We start from the raw sequence: 22,021 nt of genomic DNA on the forward strand, positions 1-22,021 counted from the left end.
ATGTTGAATCTATCTCATACTCTAAATTTTGGGTGGCTCTTTCTATTTATTAGGGTAAATCGACTATACATTGCTATTTACTAGAGTATACACAATTATTTCTCCTCATCTCTGTTAATTTTTTTTTAGAAGAAACTAACAAAACTATGAACATTTAATTTAAAAAAAATTTTATTGAATTTATTGGGGTGAAATAGGTTAGTCAAATGATATTAGGTTTTAAGTATACAATTCTATGCTACATCAACTGGACCTTGTATTGACTGTGTGTTCAGACCCCAAGTCAAGTCTCCATCCACCACCATTTACGCCCCTGTGCCTTCTTCTAACCTCACCCACCCCCCTTCTCTCCGGTCATCATCGTAGTGTTTGTGTCCATGAAGTTTCTTTTTTTTCTTTGCTTAATCCCCTCACCCTTTTCACTCGGTCCCCCAGCCCGCCTGCCCATCTGACAGCTCTCAGTCCGTTCTCTGCATCTATGAGTCTGTTTTCATTTTGTTTGTTATCTTATCTTGTTCATTCGAGTCCACATATAAGTGAGACCACGTGGTACTTATTTTTCTCAGACTGGCTTATGTTACTCAGTGTCATACTCCCCAGATTCCAGCCACGCTGTCGCCAAAGCTGAGAGGTCCTTCTTTGGTAAGGCTGAGTCGTCGTCCATCATGTGAATGTAACATGGCTTTTTCATTCACTCATCTACTGATGGGCATGCGGGTGGCTTCCGAATACTGGCTCTGGTAACTCTGCAATGAACATAGCAGGGCATATATTTGTTTTGAATTCATGTTTCATGTTTCTCTGCATAAATTCCTAAAAGTTGAAACGCTGGAGTATAAGTTAGCCCCATTTTTTTTATTTTTTTCTGGAAACTCCATGCGGTTTTACCACAGAGGCTGCACCAGTCTGCATTCCCACCAATAGTGAGCAGCAATACTCATTGTTTGTTGATTTATTGATGACAGCCATTCAGACAGGTGTGAGGTGATACGTCATTATCATTATCATTTTGATTTGTATTTCTTTGATGATTAGTGGCATTGAGCATCTTTTCATATGGCTATTGGTCATCTGTTTGGCCTCCTTGAAAAATTGTCAATTCAGGTCTTTGCCCCTTTTTTAATTGTATTATTTGGGTTTCTTTCTTTTTTTTTTTTTTTTTTTTTTTGGTGTTAGCAAATATATTCTCCCACAATACAATGTACAGATATTATGTCTTGGAATTGTGCACCTGAACCTTGTGTAATTTTTTAAACCAGTGTTATCCCAATAAATACAATAAAAAGGAAAAAGGGAAATCATATGTACAAAGAAATATGTCAATATTTTATTTCAGTTATTTGATTATTGATATAAATAATAGACTGCTATTGATATTTTACTCTGAGAAGAATTTCCTTTTCTTAGCAAGAGATAGAAAGAGATAGAGTGATAGAAAGTCAGAGACAGGAAGGGAGAAAGATGAGAAGCATCAACGCATAGTTGCTTCACTTTAGTTATTCATTGATTGTTTCTCATATATGCCTTGACCAGGGGGCTCTAGTCAAGCCAGTGACCCCTTGCTCAAGCCAGAGGCCTTTGGGCTCAAGCCAGTGACCAAGGGGTCATGTCAATGATGCCACGGCCAAGCTGGCAACCCCATGGCTCTGTGCTCAAGCTGGATGAACCTTCACTCACACCGGTGACATCAGAGTTTTGAACCTGGGACCTCAGTGTTCCAGGTTGATGGTCTATCCACTGCACCATCACCAGTCAGGCACGAGAAGAAATCTGTATATCTATTAGCATCTAGAATGATTTCATGTTCAAAGAATGACAGTCTGTAGGCATTAACCATTCCATATTAAAAATTACTTTAAAAATTATAACAATACCCCAGTTTTAGAAGGAGTCTTTAAAATCTGTTCTTCTTTGGGACAGAATTATGCCTTTCTTTGATAACTAAAAATCATCAAAAATTTGTAACATATTTTCTTGTCAGTACAGAAATCTTATTTGTAGTAGCAGGTTAGATTATAAGAGAAGTGAAATCTAGCCTGATGGGGCAGTGGCATAGTTATTAGGGTGTCGAACTGGGATGCAGAAGACCCAAGTTTGAGACCCCGAGGTCACCAGCTTGAGTGTGGGCTCACCAGCTTGGACCTAAGGTCTCTGGCTTGAGCAAGGGGTTACTCAGTCTGCTGAAGACCCACGGTCAAGGCACATATGAGAAAGCAATCAATGAACAACTAAGGTGTTGCAACAAAAAACTGATGATGGATGCTTCTCATCTCTCTCTGTTCCTGTCTGTCTGTCCCTATCTATCCCTCTCTCTGTCTCTCTCTCTCTCTCTGTCTCTGTAAAAAGAGAGAGAGAGAGAGAGAGAGAAAGAAGTGAAACCTAGTAAAAATTCCTGAATATAGAATAAATGCAAATTTTACTCTTCCTTTATAACATATGCGTATTATTTAAACATCACTGTAAAGGAGACTGAAATTATGTTAATATTTATATTTTGAATATGCAGTATTTGCAAAGTAACAGTTGTTATAAAGGGATAAATTACAACTAGATTTAATAAGGTACAATTTTCTTATTATAATTACATAAACTGTTTTTTGTTATAAAGATGGAAAATAAAACTTGAATTCAAAGCAACTTTGCACAAGACGTTTCATGTCTAAAAATAAATACTCTATGTAATTTCTCCATAATACACAATGGACATTCAAATAAAATGTATATGAGCATTTATAAGCAGTGATCCAGAAATAAACTATATAATTTGGAAGTGAGGTCACCTACCAGGACTACAGGTATCACTATGTAATTCACACGTGGTGTAATCATTTTCAAGAACAACTCCATTGATTTTCCTTTTAGACACTCCCAATCAGTATAGACACTTCAAATTTGGAGACATTTGTGAATCAACTAACAAGGGTTTATTTGCAGGAATGTACAGAATATATAAGGGCATGACTTATTTTCAAAAAACATAAAATCCTAAGGGGGAAAAGAAAAGCAACAGAAATAAGTTTTCAATGTCAAAGTAGATAATTTTCTGATGTAGAAAGACTAAGAGTTCTGAGGAAAAACAGTCATAGATCTGTTACAGAAGAAAATACAACTGGAATACACCAATCTGGTCAAGTCTACTGCTGTACATAAGCTCTGCCTTCAGCTTCCCATCTGATTAGCAATTGAATCCTCTCAGTCTATCCCAGGGGTCGGGAACCTGTGGCTTGCGAGCCAGATGTGGCTCTTTTGATGGCTGCATCTGGCTCACAGACAAATCTTTAATTAAAAAAAAATAACATTAAAAATATAAAACACTCTCATGTATTACAATCCATTCATTTCCTACCGCTCATGTTCATGGTTGCGGGTGGCTGGAGCCAATCACAGCTGTCCTCCGGGACAACACCAAATTTTTATTGGATAATGCCTAACGTACACAGGTCGTTGTATGGCTCTCACGGAATTACATTTTAAAATATGTGGCGTTCATGGCTCTCTCAGCCAAAACGGTTCCCGACCCCTGGTATCCACTTGTTTCTATGGGCAGGGATTTAATTAGCCTCTGGTAACTTCAACATGCTTTGCTTTTCCTAGTCCCCTAGACATCTGCCTCTTTCAGTCGTTCTCAGCCAACTTTTTTTTTTAGCTCCTCTCTAGTAACAGAACATTTTCTGTGACTAGAGTCCCACGTAAAATTAAAAACAATTCATAAGAACGACGGCCTTCTTAAGGCGTGGAATTTTTTGTGTGAGTTTTATCTGTCTCCCAACTGCGCCCCCTATGCTCCCCAGCCTGGTCCATTTCATCCGTGCCTGTACAGACCCCTCCCCCTAGGATGACGGCCAAACCCTGCGGAGTCCCTGTTCCTCACACCTGTCCTTTTCCTTTCTCCCTTCAACACAAACAACATCACCCTTACTGCCTGGCAATCATCACTCGCAAAGGCATTAATGGCAATTCCCTCTCTCCCGTTCTTTCCTCGTGTAGACACCAGGAAGGACCCTTCTACCATGTGGTTTTCTAACCATTAACACGGTTACCTAGCTTAAAGTCAATATGTAATGAAACGACATTCAGTGAATGACAATTCTCTATGAAAAGTGTCTGCTCTTCGAGGGGCCTTTGGTGGACGCCCTCTGTCAGTCACCACCCCCTCAGCCCCGTTTCTCATTCTATCTGCGCACCGTAGACGGCCTGCTCTTCCCTAAACGTGGTGGCATTGCCCTGCCTTTAGCTGAACTGTCCCCACAAGGTGCAGGCCACATTTTACTTGTGTATGAAATGAACACATACGGGAGATAATTTTCACAAAGAACCTTGGTTATATCAACAGGTTATTCCAGAACGTATTAGGCATACTCCCATTATATGGAACAGCGTACTCAAGTCCCCACGACCCCTTACCCAGCTGGAAGGATTATTAACACGACCAGTCTTGGCTCAAGAAGTAGCCCATCGCCTGCTTCTCCCTGCACTCACCCTGTTACTTAAAGAAAAACTTGGTATCACACCATTTTATGCTGAGATATTTCTGTGTGTACCCCTAAGAGACATGGATGGTGTTTTGCTCTTATATAACCACAATATCATCACCACAGCTGAAAAAGAAACAGCTTAGTTTTTAGTGGGGGTTGAGAGAACAGGCAATAAGGGTGAACAGGATTAAGAAGTGCAAACGGCCAGTTGTAAAAATAAGCACAGCATAAGTGACATAGCCAACAGGTTTGTGACAAGCACGGACGGTGCCACATAGGCACTACACATATGTGGACGGTCACTTCCTCCAGTACCGAAATGTCTAAGCAGTACACGGCACACTGGAAAACGAATATAATACTGCATGTCAACTGCAATTGAGAAATAAGTTTAAAAATCTTTTTTACAGTTAAAAGTCAAAAACAAACAAAAAATCCCACCTTAATTCATGAATGTCATCAAATAGCCAATGTTAAAATTCACCCGAATGCATTGTAAACGTTAATCTTAAATTGATTTATTCAAATCAATATCCAAACATGGTCGACAACTTGTATAAGGTTCATGTCCCTCCATTTCCCTTTAAAAATCTTTTTGTTTTCCTGACATTTATTTGTTGGGATAACTTGATCCTTCTGCTGGACACTCTCTCACTGTTTATGGATTTTTTTTTTCTATTTGCACCCCCCGAGTCAATCTTTAAGATGTTCTGCTTGGGGCCCAAACCTGCTTGCACACTGGAGGCACCTGGGTCGCATCTCCAGAGATTCCGGTGCACCATCTGGGTGCAGCCTGGACCCGGGGGCTCTGCACAGTGACCAGGCATTTCTCCTGTGCAGTGAAGGCTGCGCGCCGTGGCTCTGTCCCAGGGACCTGACTTGGCTGCACATGGAATCCCCCCGGGGGAAGCTATATATACAATCGTCCCACAGGGAGATTCTGGTATAGTTGAACGGAGGTAGGATATGCACTTGAGGTTTCTGAAATCTCCCCAAAGTGACTTCATGGAAGACAAGCCCAGAATCACCTGCTCAGTCCCTTGTGTTTTCTCTGAATGGGCCGTTCCATCTGGTGGCTTGATTGGACTCACACGCTAATCACACGGTTCACACACCTGTGTTAGAGGACTGAATTTACAAAGTCCGGAATCTCCCTGCTTCACTGAGTTCTACTCTAGGTAAGCCCATAGCGGAAGCCTTGACCAAAGCGCCTAGTTCAATTCTTAAACCAGAATCTCCCGCAAACCGTGACACACAAAGCTCTTCTATCGTCGTGGGAAGCGGAGTAAAGGTAAGTGCCAGGGAAACTCGTCCACTTGTAAATCCAGGGCTAGCAGGAGAAGACGGAATTTCAGAGCTGGGATTCCATGGGACTCCCTTTGAATAAAACCTCTGCATCTAAGCGGGTCACGTAAAGATGCACAACTCACTTAATCTTTTTAGAATGATGCCAAAGAAAACCCAAGATTGGCCGGAACAGACTCACAATGAGGAAACAGGCTCCGAGTATCACAGCCTTCATTTTCACGTCAACGTCTACCAGGAAACTGATGTCAAATTGAGTGTAATCTGTAAATACCTCTCTCACAAAACCGGTCCACTGCTTGGAAATCTTGCCAACCACATTTTCTTCATCAAGAGATTTAATCTAAATTGAAAATAAATGACAGTCTGAAAGAATTTTAGAAAATAATAGATCAACTTTCAAAGTTGGAATAGAATGAAACAAAGATACTGTTAAACCTGCACGCAATACATAGCTCTGATCAGTGTATCACTCAGTGGATGCATATAAATCCTTGTGTATAAATTGTAGACATGTGAAAGGAAAGTGATTCTTTGCTACAGAATATTTATACGAAAGTATAGCGGTCCTTGTCTATTGTGGGGGGGTTGGCTCCAGAACCCCACCCCCAGTGATAGGCGAAAATCCACAAAGTAGAGACCTTACATTTATTTTGTTATTTATATATGTATATTAAGGTTTTATAAACCCTCCCCACACTCTTATAAACCTTTCCCACACTGCTATTAACATTTCCCACACTCTTATAAATACTTCCTCTGCAAAAATAATTAAAATAATAAATATATATAAAAAAATACCTATATACTGCCAAATCCCGCGCTATTGCGAAAACTCCGCGATACAAAATTAGATCTCTACAATTTAAAAATCCGCCATACCACCGTGAGACCGCGGGAAGCGAACCGCGAGATGGCGAGGGGCAGCGGTCTTGGTCTCACTAAAATGTCTAATATTTATATTGTCCGTTAAGACAGACGGGAATAGATCGTCTGAAGGGCTCTAACACAAAACTCAAGCGGGAAAAGATAGAAAGGTGAAAAGTGTCTTTGGTGAAATTTCTAGAAGCGGTCGGAACCAGCCGCAAGCTAAAACCCCCTGTGACAGATGTGCTGGGAGAGACAAGCTGGGAGAGAATCTGCAGGCGGAGTGTTTCCGGGCGAGGGCAGGGCGGTCCCCCTCACTGTCACCAGGCAGACAGACCCTGCAGCTGACCGGCCGTTCTGAGGGACGGGCCGCGTCCAGTAAGTAACTTGCTGTGACGTCTGCACGCTGGGTCAGCGCTCTTTCCCCTGAGCCGGCCAGCGGGCCCGGGGGCCACACAGCCCCTTGTTAAAAGCCCGTGTAAAGGCTGTTTACTTGATGTGTGTTGTTTTAGAACTGTTCATCGGTGTCATTCGTGTAGTGAGTCCATGAAGGACACGGTCCCTCTCTGTATAACCAGGGTCGAACAGAGGAATGGAAAGTCATATCACGAGGGAAGTCGAAGGGACAGTATAAATCACGAAGGGGACAGCGGGAGTCCCGCGGACATCGGGAAACTCGGGACATCGGAAAGGTGGCTGAATCCCCGTTTCGTGTTAGAAGAGAGCACCCCTTCTCAGCGGGAGGAGATTTTTGCCCCTTCTGTGGAAATGTGGGCCCAGTTGAACAGATTTTATAATTTTCCAAGAGAATCAGTGTATTATTAAGATGAAGTTATAAAAATCTCCTGATTTTTTTAAACATTTGCAATGAAATAATTTGGGCTTCCGGCGAGGAAAACAGCTGTAATGATATTGCTCAGGGTAGTAAGGGCGCAGATACACTGTGGTGTCTAATAATCCAATCCAACAGAAAGCCCCAGGAGAGACCACAGAGGGTGACAACTGGGTTGTCCGTCTGACACCACCCTCCTGAAAACTCGCTTCGCTTAGTGGTCTGTTTGCAGCACTCACAGGGTCAGAGCTCCGGTAGAGGAGAGAGCCCGGCAGCCTGCGTCTCAGACCAGGGGGGACCCCAGGCTTTGGCAGTCAGACGGACGGGACAAGGTCAGCGTTGTGTTTGAAATGGATGACACAGAGGGTGTCTCCCAACAGAACCGGCCGCGTTGACACGTTGATGCTTTGCTTCTGCGGGTGTGACTGCCCGGCTCTGCCTCACCTTTTCCGTTCCCGTGGTCAACAGTGACGCTCAGAGAGAGTGGGAAGCACCTTTCTGACGGGAGTTAAATACATGAGCACACTGTCCCCCTCTTGAGACAACAGGGTACCCAAACTTATTTCATATACTTATAACCTCCTACTAAATTATGTTTTCCTCATATCTGGAAAGCAGATTCTATAAAACTACCGCATTCCTTACCTCAAAATCAACATCTGCACAGCAGCTGCACACAAGACACGGACCGGTAATTTTTAGCACATCCTCTCTCTTCTCATTCTGAACCATAAACTCAGACAGACATGGGTTCCTGGTCTGGATAACATAGCCTACTGGTGGCCCAGGAGGAATGTAGATTCTCATCTACAGAAACAAAACAGAACAAACGATATATGTAATACAGAATCATCATCATGACCGTCATCATCATTGTCATCATGGCTAATAAGAGCTTTCGTTTACTGAAAAAAATTTTTTTTTGCAATGGGTAATATTCATTTGATGATTTGATGTACCATGAATTGTGGAATGATCACCCCAACCCAGTCAGCTAGCTCATCTGTCGCCTCGTATGCTGATGCTTGAGGTCTACTCTCTTAGCTAATTTCAAGTATACAGCACAGTCTTAACAACTATCATCCCCACTCTGTGCATTGACCCTTAGAATTTATTCATCTTATAAGCGAAAGTGTGTGCAGTTTGACCAACATTCTCCTGGTCTCCCTTCCTAGCGACCACATTCAAACCTCTGCTTCTAGGAGTCAGATTTTTTATTGTTTCAGGTTCCTTATACAATATAAGTAATACCGTATTAAATCCATCCTTTTCTGACCTATTTACGTAGAGTAACACCCTCTAGATGCATTCATCTTGTATAGAGGACAGGGTTTCCTTGTTTTATTTGACCAAATAATAGCGCATTGTACATATATATATATATATATATATATATATATATATATATATCACATTTCTCTTATCCATTCATCCATTAGCAGAAACGTAAGTTGTTTCCATTTCTCAGTTACTGTGAATAACATTGCAAGTAACACGGGGATGTAAATAACTCTTTAAAACCCAATGTTGTTTCTTTTGCATACATACCCAGAAGTTGGGCCATATGAACCTGCGTGCTGTTTTCCATAATGGCTGCAAAAATTTATATTCTTTTTTTTTGTTGTTTTGACAGAGACAGAGAGAGGGACAGACAGGGACAGACAGAAAGGAAGGGAAAGCTATTAGAAGCATCAGTTCTGGCTCCTTAGTTGTTCATTGATTGCTTTCTCACATGTGCCTTGACCAGGGGGCTACAGCAGAGTGAGTGACCCCTTGCTCAAGCCAGTGACCTTGGGCTCAAGCCAGCAACCATGTGGTCATGTCTATGATCCCACGCTCAAACCAGTGACCCCGTGCTCAAGCTGGTGAGCGCCCACTCAAGCCAGATCAACCTGTGCTCAAGCTGGCAACCTCGAGGTTTGTTTTTTTTTTTTAATTTTTATTTATTCATTTTAGAGAGGAGAGAGAAAGGGAGAGAGAGAGACAGAGAGAGAGAGAGAAGGTGGGGAGGAGCTGGAAGCATCAACTTCCATATGTGCCTTGACCAGGCAAGCCCAGGGTTTCAAACCGGCAACCTCAGCATTTCCAGGTCGACGCTTTATCCACTGTGCCACCACAGGTCAGGCAACCTTGAGGTTTTGAACCTGGGTCCTCTGCCTCCCAGTCCAACGCTCCCTCCACTGCCCCACTACCTGGTCAGGCTGCAACAATTTATATTCCCATCAACAGTGTACAAGTGTTCTTTTTCTCTCTTCCCTTGCCAAATTACATCATTTTTTAAATTAACAGCTATATCTCACTGTGGTGTTGATTTTAATTTCCCTAATAATTAGTTAGGTTGAGCACCTTTTCACATATCTGTCGGCCATTGGCATGCCTTCTTTGGAAAAATGTCTATTCAGCTCCTTTGCCCACCAAGATATTGTCCTATGCAATACTTAATTGACAACAAACACCAGGTTAATGCTGTTACTCTTTTTTATAGAGAAAGTAACTGGAGAACAGAGACATGAACCAACGTGTACCCAATGCCCCAGCTATAAAGTGGCAGTGAGGAGAGGCTAGCCAGGCAGGCTGCAGGCATGGACTCTGCCCCTAAGCCCTGCTCTGCTGACCACTGACATTTTTTTTTTTTTTTTGTATTTTTTCGAAGTTAGCAGCAGGGAGGCAGTCAGACAGACTCCCGCATGTGCCCGACCAGGGCCCACCCAGCATGCCCACCAGGGGGCGATGCTCTGCCCATCTGGGGCGTCGCTCCCTTGCGTCCAGAGCCATTCTAGTGCCTGAGGCAGAGGCCAAGGAGCCATCCTCAGCACCCGGGCCAACTTTGCTCCAATGCAGCCTCGGCTGCGGGAGGGGGAGAGAGAGACAGAGAGGAAGGAGAGGGGAAAGGGTAGAGAAGCAGATGGGCACTTCTCCTGTGTGCCCTGGCCAGGAATCAAACCCGGGACTTCCACACGCCAGACCAACGCTCTACCACTGAGCCAGTTGGCCAGGGCCTTCCTATGTTTTTAAATGTCCACACTTCTGAAACGTGTCTCGATCATTAAGAAACTCTTTTCTCAAACTCCTTTAAAGGCAGTGGTTTAGATGTGTGAACAGAGCCCAGACCACGGTGCAATGATCCAGTGTGAGGGCCACGGTTCTGTAGTATACCGGGACGACAGGGGGCCTGGCACCCGGGCTGTGCTGTGAGCTGGGGGACCCGGGGAGAGCCCCGGTCTGCTCACGTGGGGATGACGTCGTCCTAGACCAGGGGTAGTCAGCCTGGTCCCTACCGCCCACTAGGGGGCGCTCCAGCTCTCATGGTGGGCGGTAGCAGAGCAACCAAAGTATAAATAAAAAGATAGATTTAACTATCTATCTTTTTAAGTTGTTTTATAAAGATTTATTCTGCCAAACTTAGCAAAAATCTGACATAAAGTACTTGGTAAGTAATTATTATTATATGCTTTAACTTGCTGTCACTCTGCTTTATACATTTTATAAAGTAAAGTTACTTCCCTACTTTATAAAGCACCATGACTGTGGAACCGGTGGGGAGTTAGAAAATTTTACTACTAACAGAGATACAGAAGTGGGCGGTAGGTATAAGAAGGTTGACTACCCCTGTACTGTCCCCTCAGATCAATGGTTTGCTAATGGCTCCTTCCTTCAGAGCATATTCCAGCCCACTCTCTGTGTTTCCTCAGATACTCCTATGGAGAGACGACATTACACCTAACCTAAGTGACACACATGCACAATCCAAAATAATTCAGCAGGGATAACTTCAGATACCTTTTAAAAATAACTGCGCTGTTACACTTCAAATACCCATGCACTTGTGCCTCTGTCTGGGCCGTGGTCTCACGGCTGCTTGTCTGGAGGGACTGACCCGGCTGGGCTGCTCCCAGGCCTGTGGGGATATGATACAGACCATGGCCAAGTTCCCTATAAACTCTTCGTGGCTGGACGGGGAAGGGGTGGTCTCCGCTGAGATCCACACTGTTGATCAGTGGACTTGTAAAGGGTTAAATCACAGTAATGGCTTGTAAGGGCTCATTCACAGAAACTCCTGTAAAGAGTTAAGGCAGCATGGAGCACTAAGAGCTGAATTGACAATCACAGTTCTTACTTTGTTTCCTAAAGAATACAGGGAGTCTGTCTCGCAGAAGTTTCCCAGGGGTCCTGCCAGACCCCAGCCATTCCGGAGAAGTGTCACGGTCACCAGACAGACCTGTGTCAACAAAAAGACACTCCAGAGAGGCGCCCCTGCAAACCAGAGTCCCGCCTCCCTCACACTGCCACGTGACTAACCACGCGCTCTATCCTGAGTCACTAACCTCCCAGACAGTGTATAAACTGGCCAGTCAGCGGAGACTGTTAAGGCCCTGTTTCCGATCTGAGTCCCCAACCTTCTCCAGTGGCTGGCATTTGAAGTAAAGACGCTCTTATACCTACTTGGTCCCCGTCTCTCGTGAACAGGCTGAAAGGGAGCCTGATTCTGGGCTTGTCCCCACAAGAGGCGGACTTGGAATGCGGTCCCCCTGGAGCAGAGGGTACCCGCACCGGGCCCATCCCTGTGACAGGGACTCAGATATACCCATTTTTAAAATGGGGAACTTGAAAACCCAGAAGCTGAGCGTCCTCAGAGGTGGTCTCTCCGCGGTGTGTTTCACGATAGGTGGGCCAAAATGTTGAGATGTCTGCTGTTCTCTTCCTCAGTCCCCTCTCCTGGAGCTGTCCTCGAGGACAGTGTCTGCGGGCCCCTCCTCTGGCTCTGGCCAGGTCTGCCGGACCTTTCAAGTAAGGGACTTCACCCGCTGCCTTATCTTTTCACTCAGAGATCAAGAAGACAGGTCTCTGAGCTGATGCTCAATCCCAGGGGACAAATTTCTCAGGGACGTGGGACTAACTGGTCACTGATTTCCGCCTGCCCTCCTTCCCTGTGCAAAGTATTCTCAAGCATAAAAACCAAGCCCCCCGGTCCTGGTCCGATTCATAGAAAATCTCATTTGATTGTATGGGCTCAAGGAAAGGATGGAAATTCTTGACCTGCTTCACAAGGGAGCCGGGTCTCGCTGACTCACCTCCTGCTGGTAGAAGTTGCAGCAACAGGTGGCACATCTGTAGGGTCTCTTCAGAGTGATGACCTCTCGGCCCAGGAGGTCCAGGATCCTGAGCGTGAAAGGCCTACAAGGCCCGCAGCAGTTTTGGGTACAGAGATTAGAATCCTCCAATGCTACGTAAATCTGCTGTCCCAGGCTGTTCTTAATTTCGTATTTGTTATTTGTTCCAATATGTATGAGGACTGAAAACAAAGAGGAGGGAATGTTTATCACCATGATGTTTAAAAATGAATACTTAAAATCAAATTGTTTAAGGCTGATATTTCTTTATTAATTTTTTGTGTGTGTTGGTGATCTAACCAGAGCTATCACTGGGATATTTCGGTTCCCTCCTATAATTATGTTTTTGTCAGTTTCTGCCTGTAGTTCTGTTCATAGTGGCTTTACATATATCAGGGCTTCTGATTGGGTGCTTATATTTATATAATGGGAAGTGTATGTATTCTTGTTGTGTCCACTGTATAATTATAAAATGCTCATCTTTGTCTCATTACCTTTGTTATCTTGACATTTATTTTCTCTGATAAAAGTATGGCAATACCTGCTTTTCTGTGGGTGCCATTTGCTTGAAGAAGAATTATTCACCCTTTCACCTTGAGTATATATGTATATTTGTTCTTGCTGCTTAGATATGTCTCCTGAAGGCATCACATGGTTGGGTTTTTTTTTGTTTGTTTGTTTTTTATCTACTCTGCTACTCTGTTTCTCTTTATTGGTAAATTCAGTACATTTACATTGAGGGTAATTATTGCTGTAGGAGAATTTCCTATAGCCATTTTATCTTTTGTTATCTGGTAGCTCTATGCATTTATTTTCCTTTCCCTTTGTGCTTCTGTCTATTGTCTTTGGTGATAATCAATACTTTTTTCCTTTTTTTTTGTTTTAGTTATGTGTCTCAGTTTTTGTGCGTGCATACATGCATGCGTGTATGTGTGTGGTTACCATTAAGGTCATGTAAAGAAAGTTTCACATATACAGTATATATATTTTTTACTGCATTTCATCTCACTTTACAAATTTAGATATTTGCCTCCCCTCTTTAGTTTTTGTTGTCACAAATTATCGCTATTTACAATGTAAGTTTGCTGCTAATCTTACTCATAATTTTGTGACCTTTTGTTCTTGTGTCAGGTAGGACAGCCCCCTTGAGTATTTCCTTCAATGGAGATCTTTTTTATTTTCTTTGTGACAGAGACAGAGAGAGACAGAGAGAGGGACAGATAGGGACAGACAGAAAGGAAGGGAGAGAGATGAGAAGCATCAATTCTTTGTTGTGGCACCTTAGTTGCTCATTGATTGCTTTCTCATATGTGTCTTGACGGGGGGGGGGGGGGGGGCTGCAGCAGAGCAAGTGACCCCTTGCTCAAGCCAGCAACCTTGGGCTCAAGCTGGTGAGGAGCCTGTGCTCAAGCTGGCGAGCTTGGGGTCTCGGACCTGGGTCCTCCACATCCCAGTCCAACACTCTATGCACTGTGCCACCGCCTGGTCAGGCTCCTTCAATGGAAATCTTTAGGTGTTAAATTACCTCAGCTTCCATGTGCCTGGAAAAGTTATTATTTATCTTTCATATCTAAAGGATGACTTTTGTTGGATATATGGTTCTTGGCTGGTAACTTTTCTCTTTCCCTAGTTCAAACGTTCGGTTCCACTGTCTTCTAGCTCGTAGGGTTCCTGCTGAGACGTCTGATCAGAACCTAATGGGTTTTCTTTGTAGGTTCTTTTCTTCCTTTTCTTGGCTGTCTTGAGAATTCTCTTTTTTGTCATTAACTTTTGACAGTTTTATTACAGTGTGCCTTGGAGCAGCCCTTTTTAGTTGAGGTAATTATGACGAGTTCTGTTTGTTTCCTGAATTCAAGGATCTCGCTCTTCCACAGGTTTGGAACGTTCTCGTTCATTACTAGTTTTCATAGGCTCTCCATTCCCTTCCTCCTCTCTTCTTATCCTGGTATGCCTACTATTCTTATATTGCTCTTTCTGGTAGAGGCAGATAGTGCTGATAGATTTCTTCAATTTTTTAAATGCTCAAGTCTCTCTCTTCTTTCTTCTGCATCAGTCCTAGATGTCCATTTCTTCTATCACTAAATCTTTCCTCCATCTGCTCAGTGCTACTTCCTATGCTCACTAGTTCATTCTTTCTCTTATTGATTTCTTCTTTTCCAGAATTTCTATTTGATTTTTTTCTTTTTATGTTTCAATCTCTTTGGTAAAATATTCATTTTTAGAAAAGATTTTATTTATTGATTTTTGAGAGGGGGGAGGAGAGAGAGAAAGGCAGGGGGAGGAGCAGGAAGCATCAACTCAGTTCTATGTTCCTTGACAGGGCAAGCCCAGGGCTTAAACCAGTGACCTCAGCGTTCCAGGTTGATGCCTTAGCAACTGCATAGTTTAGACTAAAACACTCTGATTTTTGTTTCTTTGTTTGTTTCTGACTTCATTAAACTCCCTATCCATGTTTTCTTGCCTATCATTGAGTTTTTTTCCAGAATTTCAATCCTGAATTCTCTTCCATTTATATCACCTATTTCCGTGTTTTTAGTTTTATTTTATGTGAGTTTTAATTTTCTCTCTGAGATGCCCCATTACCTTGGTTATTCATGGTATTTGTGGGACTCCTCTGTGCACGCATCTATGAATGAGTGACCATTCACTAACAGATTGATGAGAAGTCCTTCTATTGTTTTTCCAGTGGGTGGCAGTGAATCAGAAGGTTCTTGGTCTCTTCACTGCTCTGGCCTTTAGGAGGCTGGGGAGGGGAGGCTGGGGTAGGAGAGATGGAAATTGGCCTGTGTTCCCTAAGAAGGTAGGTGTCTCATTTATGTTCTGCTAGTGTGGGTCTCAGGGTTACAACGCCCCTAGGGAATATGGTGGAAGATTGGGTTCAAAATCTGTGGAATCCCAGTGCTTCCCCCTGCGGGTTGACAGTGCTGTGGGTTGACAGTGCCACAGGCAGGGCAGCTATGGTGTGTGGGGGTGGGTAAGCTGAGGGAACGTGGCTGCCATTTTTGTTGCTTTGCTCTCCCAGTAATGATAAGTGGCAGACCCCTGCTGCGCCCCCTCGAGGACTCCCCCAGACCTGCAGACCAGCTGCAGAGCGTGCCTGTGGCTCAGGGAAAAGGGGCTCCGTAGGAGCAGATCTCGGGTTTGCACGCAATGTGCTCTGCAACCCGAAACTCACTGCTACTGCGTCTTCTGGGGACTCCTTTGAGCTCTGGGTAAAGGAAGGTGACCTCTGGGTGACTGAGGGGAGGGGCCAGGTTCCATGGCGTTATTTCTTCTTCTGGAATGCTGGATTCCAGGAAACCCTGGCCCTCCCTCTGGGCTCTGTCCCTGCCCTGGTCACTGAGCTCAGCCACACTCACTGCCCACGTCTGCAGGAAGGCTCACTGAACCCCTGTGCTCGTCCCGCTGAAGGGAGTGCCTGCAGCCACCGGCTTCCTCCGCTCTCTGGCACAGTCCACACTGAGCTCCAGGCTCCACTAGGCCCCAGGGCTCTGTCTGCAGCCGTCCCAGCTCTTTTGCCTTCTCTGGTCCCCGGTTCCTCCCACTTGTCCACCCCCAGATGTTTTAGCCTGGCCTGTGGTGATGCAGTGTATCAAGTGTCGACCGAGAACACTGAGGTCACTGGTTTGAAACCATGGACTTTCTCAGTCAAAGCACATTGAAGTATTGATGCTTCCTGCTCCTCCACCCCTTCTCTCTCTCTCTGTCTCTAAAATGAATAAAGTCTTAAAAGTATTTTTAGAAAAAGATGTTTCAATGTGCGTATCTCACAGATGTGGTTTATGCATTGAGCAGGGAACCCTTTGTTGAATTTTTGCTGTTTAAATTGTTGGCACTTCAAAAGGAGAACTCAGGGGACCTTTCATACCACCATTTCTCTGATGTCATCTCCAGAGATTTATGGTGTATTAAATTTTCAATAGGGTAAAGGTATAAGTCCCTGCCATTGTCTCGTAGTAGTATAAATATAAGCATAGTAGTATGAATAACCCTTTATTCTACTCACTGACCTCCTGAAGGCAGCCAAGCTACCTTCATCACTGTATACTGAGTACACAGTATAAAGAGCAATATTCCTTACTTTCTGCTTGTCATAATGCTCAAATAGGATATAGGCTTTCATGTAGATATAAATGAAAGGAAAATATTTAAAGACATCCTTGGGTGTTTGTTGGGCAGATAAAATATATTATGCTCACTTTGTTAAAGATGGTGCTGCCCATGAGGAGGCCGTCGCCCAGGTGATATTAATGTGTGTTGGGGGTAGGCTGTGGGCAGGCAGAATCCTTGTAGCCTGGGGCTTGGTTTTGGGATCAAGCCTTTCCCACCCTTTTTGCTGTGGGGTGGTACAATCCCATCATGCCTCAGATAAGTGACTTTGTATTAGAGACTTCCCTATTTTGTATTTTGGATTAAAGGTTTTGATTTCTACACTATAAAATGGGGGCAGAACAGGAGCTTGCTCTCTTGGTTCCTGAGATTAGCATTAGAGAACAGAAAGCAGAGAGAGGCCACGTGGAGGAGGCCAGGAGAAGCAGCCAAGATGGCGGAGTGTTGAGTGAGAAGCCAGTTTGTGCAGTTTGTGCAGGGAGAAGGAAGGAGATGGGGAACAGAGGTGAATAAATCTGGTGAGCTAGAAACCTTTGATTCTAGGAAACTCAGATAAGTCAGTAGCTTTGTGAGCACTGAATGTGAGTGGGTTTTGGAGCCCAGTGTGTGTTTTTACTTGCCCACCGGGTGCAAGCTAGAATTAAAGGTGATGGCCCACCAGTTTTTGGCTCCGTTGTTTCTTTACCGACTGTCTGAATCCAATGCGAACCTGCATGGGCCAGGCGGCTATGATGGTAGCCCTGGCTACTGGCTTTACACTGTTTATTTACATTACCTTGATGATCAGTTGAGCAGATTTATGTATCTTTTGGCCATCTGTATGACTTCTTTAGAAAAACATCTATTCAGATCCTCTGGTCTTTTTAGAAAGTTCTCTTCCTATTGAATTGTATATGTTCTTTATATAATTTGCATATTAACCCCTTATCACAGTGGTCCCCAACCCCCGGGCCACAGATTGGTACAGGTCTGTGGGCCATTTGGTACCAGTCCGCAGAGAAAGAATAAATAACTTACATTATTTCTGTTTTATTTATATTTAAGTCTGAACAATGTTTTATTTTTAAAAAATAACCAGATTCCCTCTGTTACATCCATCTAAGACTCACTCTTGATGCTTGTCTCGGTCACGTGATTAATCTATCCATCCCACCCTAAAGGCCAGTCCATGAAAATATTTTCTGACATTAAACCAGTCTGTGGCCCTTAAAAAGGTTGGGGACCACTGCCTTATCAGATATATGATTGCAAATGTTTTCTCCCATTTCATAGGTTGATTTTTCATTTTTTATGTTCCTTTTGTTCAGTGACAATTTACCTTTGGAATTGTAGTAGGGATGGCATTGGATCTGTAGATTGCATTGTGTAGTATGGACATTTGAACAATATGAATTCTTTTAATCCATGAGCAAATATTTTGTGTCTACTTTAATTTTTTTCATTAATGTCATAGTTTTTAGTGTGTAGATCTTTCTCCTTCTGAGTTAAATATATTGCTAGGGATTGTTTCCTGGAGAAGGTGTGGTAAGGTGCCAGAGAACTGTAAAACTTAGTATTGGCAACGGCATTTTAAAAGGAAAAGTCAGGCTTTCTGTCTTGTCCTTTCCTTGGAAAATGGAGGGATATGAAATGAAAGTCTCCTGACTTACAAGACAACTGGGTCATTCAGTTTCAGTTCTCTGAAAGGATTAAGGTTATCTGAAGATCTTCCTTTCCCTTTCAGTAAGAGACAGAATTTACATGCCACCCTACACTGACTTTAGCTCTCCCTCCCTTCCTGGCATCCTGAGATTAACGTGTACCTCTAGGCAAAGGAGGAGAGATAGACACTGAAAGGTTTATGAATGTATTTTGATATGTAAAATGACATCACCATGAAAGTTTTAACGTTTTTTGAATCCCTAGATAATGTTATAATCTTGTTAATGATTGTGTCATGCTGTCATGCCCCCCCCCCCCCAACCTGTGTGTGGTCAAAGGGTATATAACCAGCCTCTGAGATACATTTGGGACTGCACAATTTGGGTCAGATATGCCCCATGTCAGTCATATGCAGCCAGCATATTAATAAATATCCTCCTTTTAATAAAACCCTTCAAAATTCATCTGGGCTTGGTGTCTCTACGTAAACCTGCAGAATTGAGGTATGGTACTTTACAACATATGGGGGTATGGTACTTTACAACAAAGGCTTCATGTGTTTGAAAAGAATGTGTATTGCATTTGTTTTGGATGAAATGTTCTGTAACTATCCTGTATGTATGTATGTATGTACGTATTTTTTGGTGACAGTGTGGGAGATGGGCAGTAGGCTGGCAGGGTCACTGTAGCCGAAGGGTTGGTTTGGGACTGAGCCTTCCCCACTCTTTTAATACTAAAATCCTTTCATCTAAGATCTTTTCAACACTAAGCTTTTATCCACACCCTTGACTGTTGGGTGATGTAGGGGGATGTGCTCTTATAAGGAATCCAATCTGTACCTCAGATGAGTGGCTTTGTGTCACAGACTTTCCTCTTTGTATACTGGATTAAAGGCTTTAATTGTCTCTGCTATATAATAAAGCAAAGACCGGGAGCTCCATCTCTCTGATATTGCTATCAGCATTGAAGAGGCCTCCCAATCTCATCCTCTTTTCTCAGTGAGTCTGTTTTCTTAATTCCACACCATTCTCCCTCAGGACCCAGAATTACTAGCTGCGCTGGTCCGTGGCAACAGAGACAGAGGGAGAGACTGAGAGATGTTCAGACAGGAACAGACAGACAGGAAGGGAAAGAGATGAGAAGCATAAATACTTCATTGCTTATTCTTAGTTGTTCATTGATTGCTTTCTCATATGTGCCTTGACAGGGGAGCTACAGCAGACTGAGTGACCCCTTGCTTGTGCCAGTGACCTTTTGGACCAAGCTAGTGACTATGGGGTCATGTCTATGATCCCACGCTAAAGCAAGCAAGCCTGCACTCAAGCCCAATGAGCCTGTGCTCAAGCTGGCAACCTCGGGGATTTGAACCTGAGTCCTCTGCATCCCAGTCTGATGCTCTATCCACTGCGCCACCTCCTGGTCAGGCTCTGTAACTATCTTTTACATTTATCTGATCTGAAGTATCAATTAGGTCCAAAGCTTTCTTCTCGATTTTCTATAAGGAGGATCAAGCAACTGATGAAATAAGATACTGAAGTCTTCTACTATTACTAAATTTTTATCTATTTGCTTTTGGTTTTTAAGTATGTGTTTTATATATTTAGGAACTCTTATGTTAGGTGTACAAATATTTGCAAATAGTATATCCTCTTATTTGATTGACTTCTTCACCATTATATAATGGCTTTCCTTGACTCTTAGCATGGGCTTTTTCTTAAATTCTGTTTGTCTGATACAAGTATAGCTAGCCCTGCTTTCTTTGGTTTCCATTTGCTTAAACTATCTTTTTTATACCTCTGCTTTCAGTTGAAGGTGCTGTTAAAGTTGAAGTGAGGTCCTGGCCGGTTGGCTCAGCGGTAGAGCGTCGGCCTGGCATGCGGGGGACCCGGGTTCGATTCCCGGCCAGGGCACATAGGAGAAGCGCCCATTTGCTTCTCCACCCCCCCCCCCCCTCTCTGTCTCTCTCTTCCCCTCCCGCAGCCAAGGCTCCATTGGAGCAAAGATGGCCCGGGCGCTGGGGATGGCTCCTTGGCCTCTGCCCCAGGCGCTAGAGTGGCTCTGGTCGTGGCAGAGCGATGCCCCGGAGGGGCAGAGCATCGCCCCCTGGTGGGCAGAGCATCGCCCCTGGTGGGCGTGTCAGGTGGATCCTGGTCGGGCGCATGCGGGAGTCTGTCTGACTGTCTCTCCCCGTTTCCAGCTTCAGAAAAATACAAAAAAAAAAAAAAAAGTTGAAGTGAGCCACTTTGGGGTGGCATATAATTAGATCTTGGCTTTTTTTTTTTTATCTATTTAGCCAGTCTAAGATATTTTGTGAAAGAAGTTAGCCTATTTACATATAAAGTAATTTTTGATGGGTATGGAATTAACTTCTATTTTCAAAAAATGATGATAAATGATAAAAATCTTTATCATTTCACTATCAGGAAATGAGACATTTGTAAATAATAAGACAAAAAATACATCAGAGAAAATTGTTATATTTGTGGTGTTGATGTGCCTTTATCTGTAAAAATGTCTTCTATCTATAAAATAATCTGATCATAGAATAAATACATACCTTCCAGAAGATCAATTTGCTGATGAATCTGTATCTTATCTACCTAATATAGAAAAAAGCAACAATAAAATAATTAAGATGTAAGCGCAAAATGTTTTTTTAAGCAAACCAAATTAAGAATCATTCTTACAGTTTACCAAGCATGTAAGTATCAATATTTGTCAATAGTCTCAATATTTAATAATAGTTTATATTAATTTTAAGTATAACTTTAGTCAAAATAATTTATAACTTTAAAAGAATCTTAGTATGTTCATTATAAAGATGGGAAGTGACATAGGAATCCTGATAAAAATTAGGAAACACTATTTCATCCAGAAGATGTTTAGGAAATAGTAAGACCTTTTTATTTGTTTAAGAAACATTTTTCAAAAAAAAAGAAACATTTTTCTATAAATCTGTAACTTATTTTTAAGTATATTTAATATTTTTTGGCATTTTGATGCTGAGCATTTCATGTAACTTCTCCAGACCTCAGATTCCTCTTTTGTAAAATGGTGATAATTATAGCATCTACATATCATAGAGTTTTTGAAAGGAGCAAGTGAATTAATACTTGTATTATACTTGGTAACAAAGGCTGGAAAATAATGCTTAATAAATGCTTGCTATCAAATATTGTCACAGATTATGTTCAAAATCATAAAAAACACAATTTCCTAAGCCAGTTGTAGTTTGTTTTAAAAGAATACCTGACCCAGAGGAATTAGAGAAATTTGTTGGCTAAAAAAATTTTTGCTTGACCATCTCAGATTTTTGTGAATTAGTTACATGTTAGTAAGTAAAGAGGACACCAGTTTTATTTTTTATGACTGTTTTATGTATTATTTGAAATTACCTGACTTAAGCATTCCAGTCCTGGTGGACAGCCTGCTGGAGGTGGTACTGCTGGCATCCATGGCACCCCTGCAGGTGCCCGTGGCTGACTCTGCACTGGCAGGTGCTGGGCGGGAACGTGCACAGGGTCGGCACAGGAACACCCGCGCGGTGGGACTGAGTGCTCAGAACGGGCGTCCTGGAGGCTAGGCTGGCCGTCGTAACTCACAGTTCCTGAAAGGTGAACTGGTAAAGTAGTTTGTACTGAAACAGAACAATTAAAATATCAATACATTTAGAATTACCC

At 42.9% G+C, this 22,021-nt stretch overlaps 1 protein-coding gene across 1 annotated transcript in view; it reads right to left on the reverse strand.

The window, feature by feature from the left end:
* Positions 1 to 21,808, reverse strand: part of LOC136380074 (phospholipid scramblase 2-like) — a 42,431-nt gene extending 20,623 nt beyond the window's left edge. Inside the window, exons 1-6 of the mRNA XM_066347829.1 lie at positions 21,737 to 21,808; positions 20,899 to 20,941; positions 12,552 to 12,772; positions 8,125 to 8,286; positions 5,962 to 6,123; positions 2,919 to 2,985 (exon numbers count right to left, since the gene is read on the reverse strand). Of these exons, the coding sequence (XP_066203926.1) occupies positions 2,919 to 2,985; positions 5,962 to 6,123; positions 8,125 to 8,286; positions 12,552 to 12,772; positions 20,899 to 20,941; positions 21,737 to 21,793 (712 nt within the window). The 5' untranslated portion in view covers positions 21,794 to 21,808. The remainder of the gene's footprint in view (positions 1 to 2,918; positions 2,986 to 5,961; positions 6,124 to 8,124; positions 8,287 to 12,551; positions 12,773 to 20,898; positions 20,942 to 21,736) is intronic.
* Between the last annotated feature and the right edge of the window lie 213 nt (positions 21,809 to 22,021).

Source organism: Saccopteryx leptura, chromosome 8 (genome assembly GCF_036850995.1).
Source record: "Saccopteryx leptura isolate mSacLep1 chromosome 8, mSacLep1_pri_phased_curated, whole genome shotgun sequence".
Classification (NCBI taxonomy): Eukaryota; Metazoa; Chordata; class Mammalia; order Chiroptera; family Emballonuridae; genus Saccopteryx; species Saccopteryx leptura.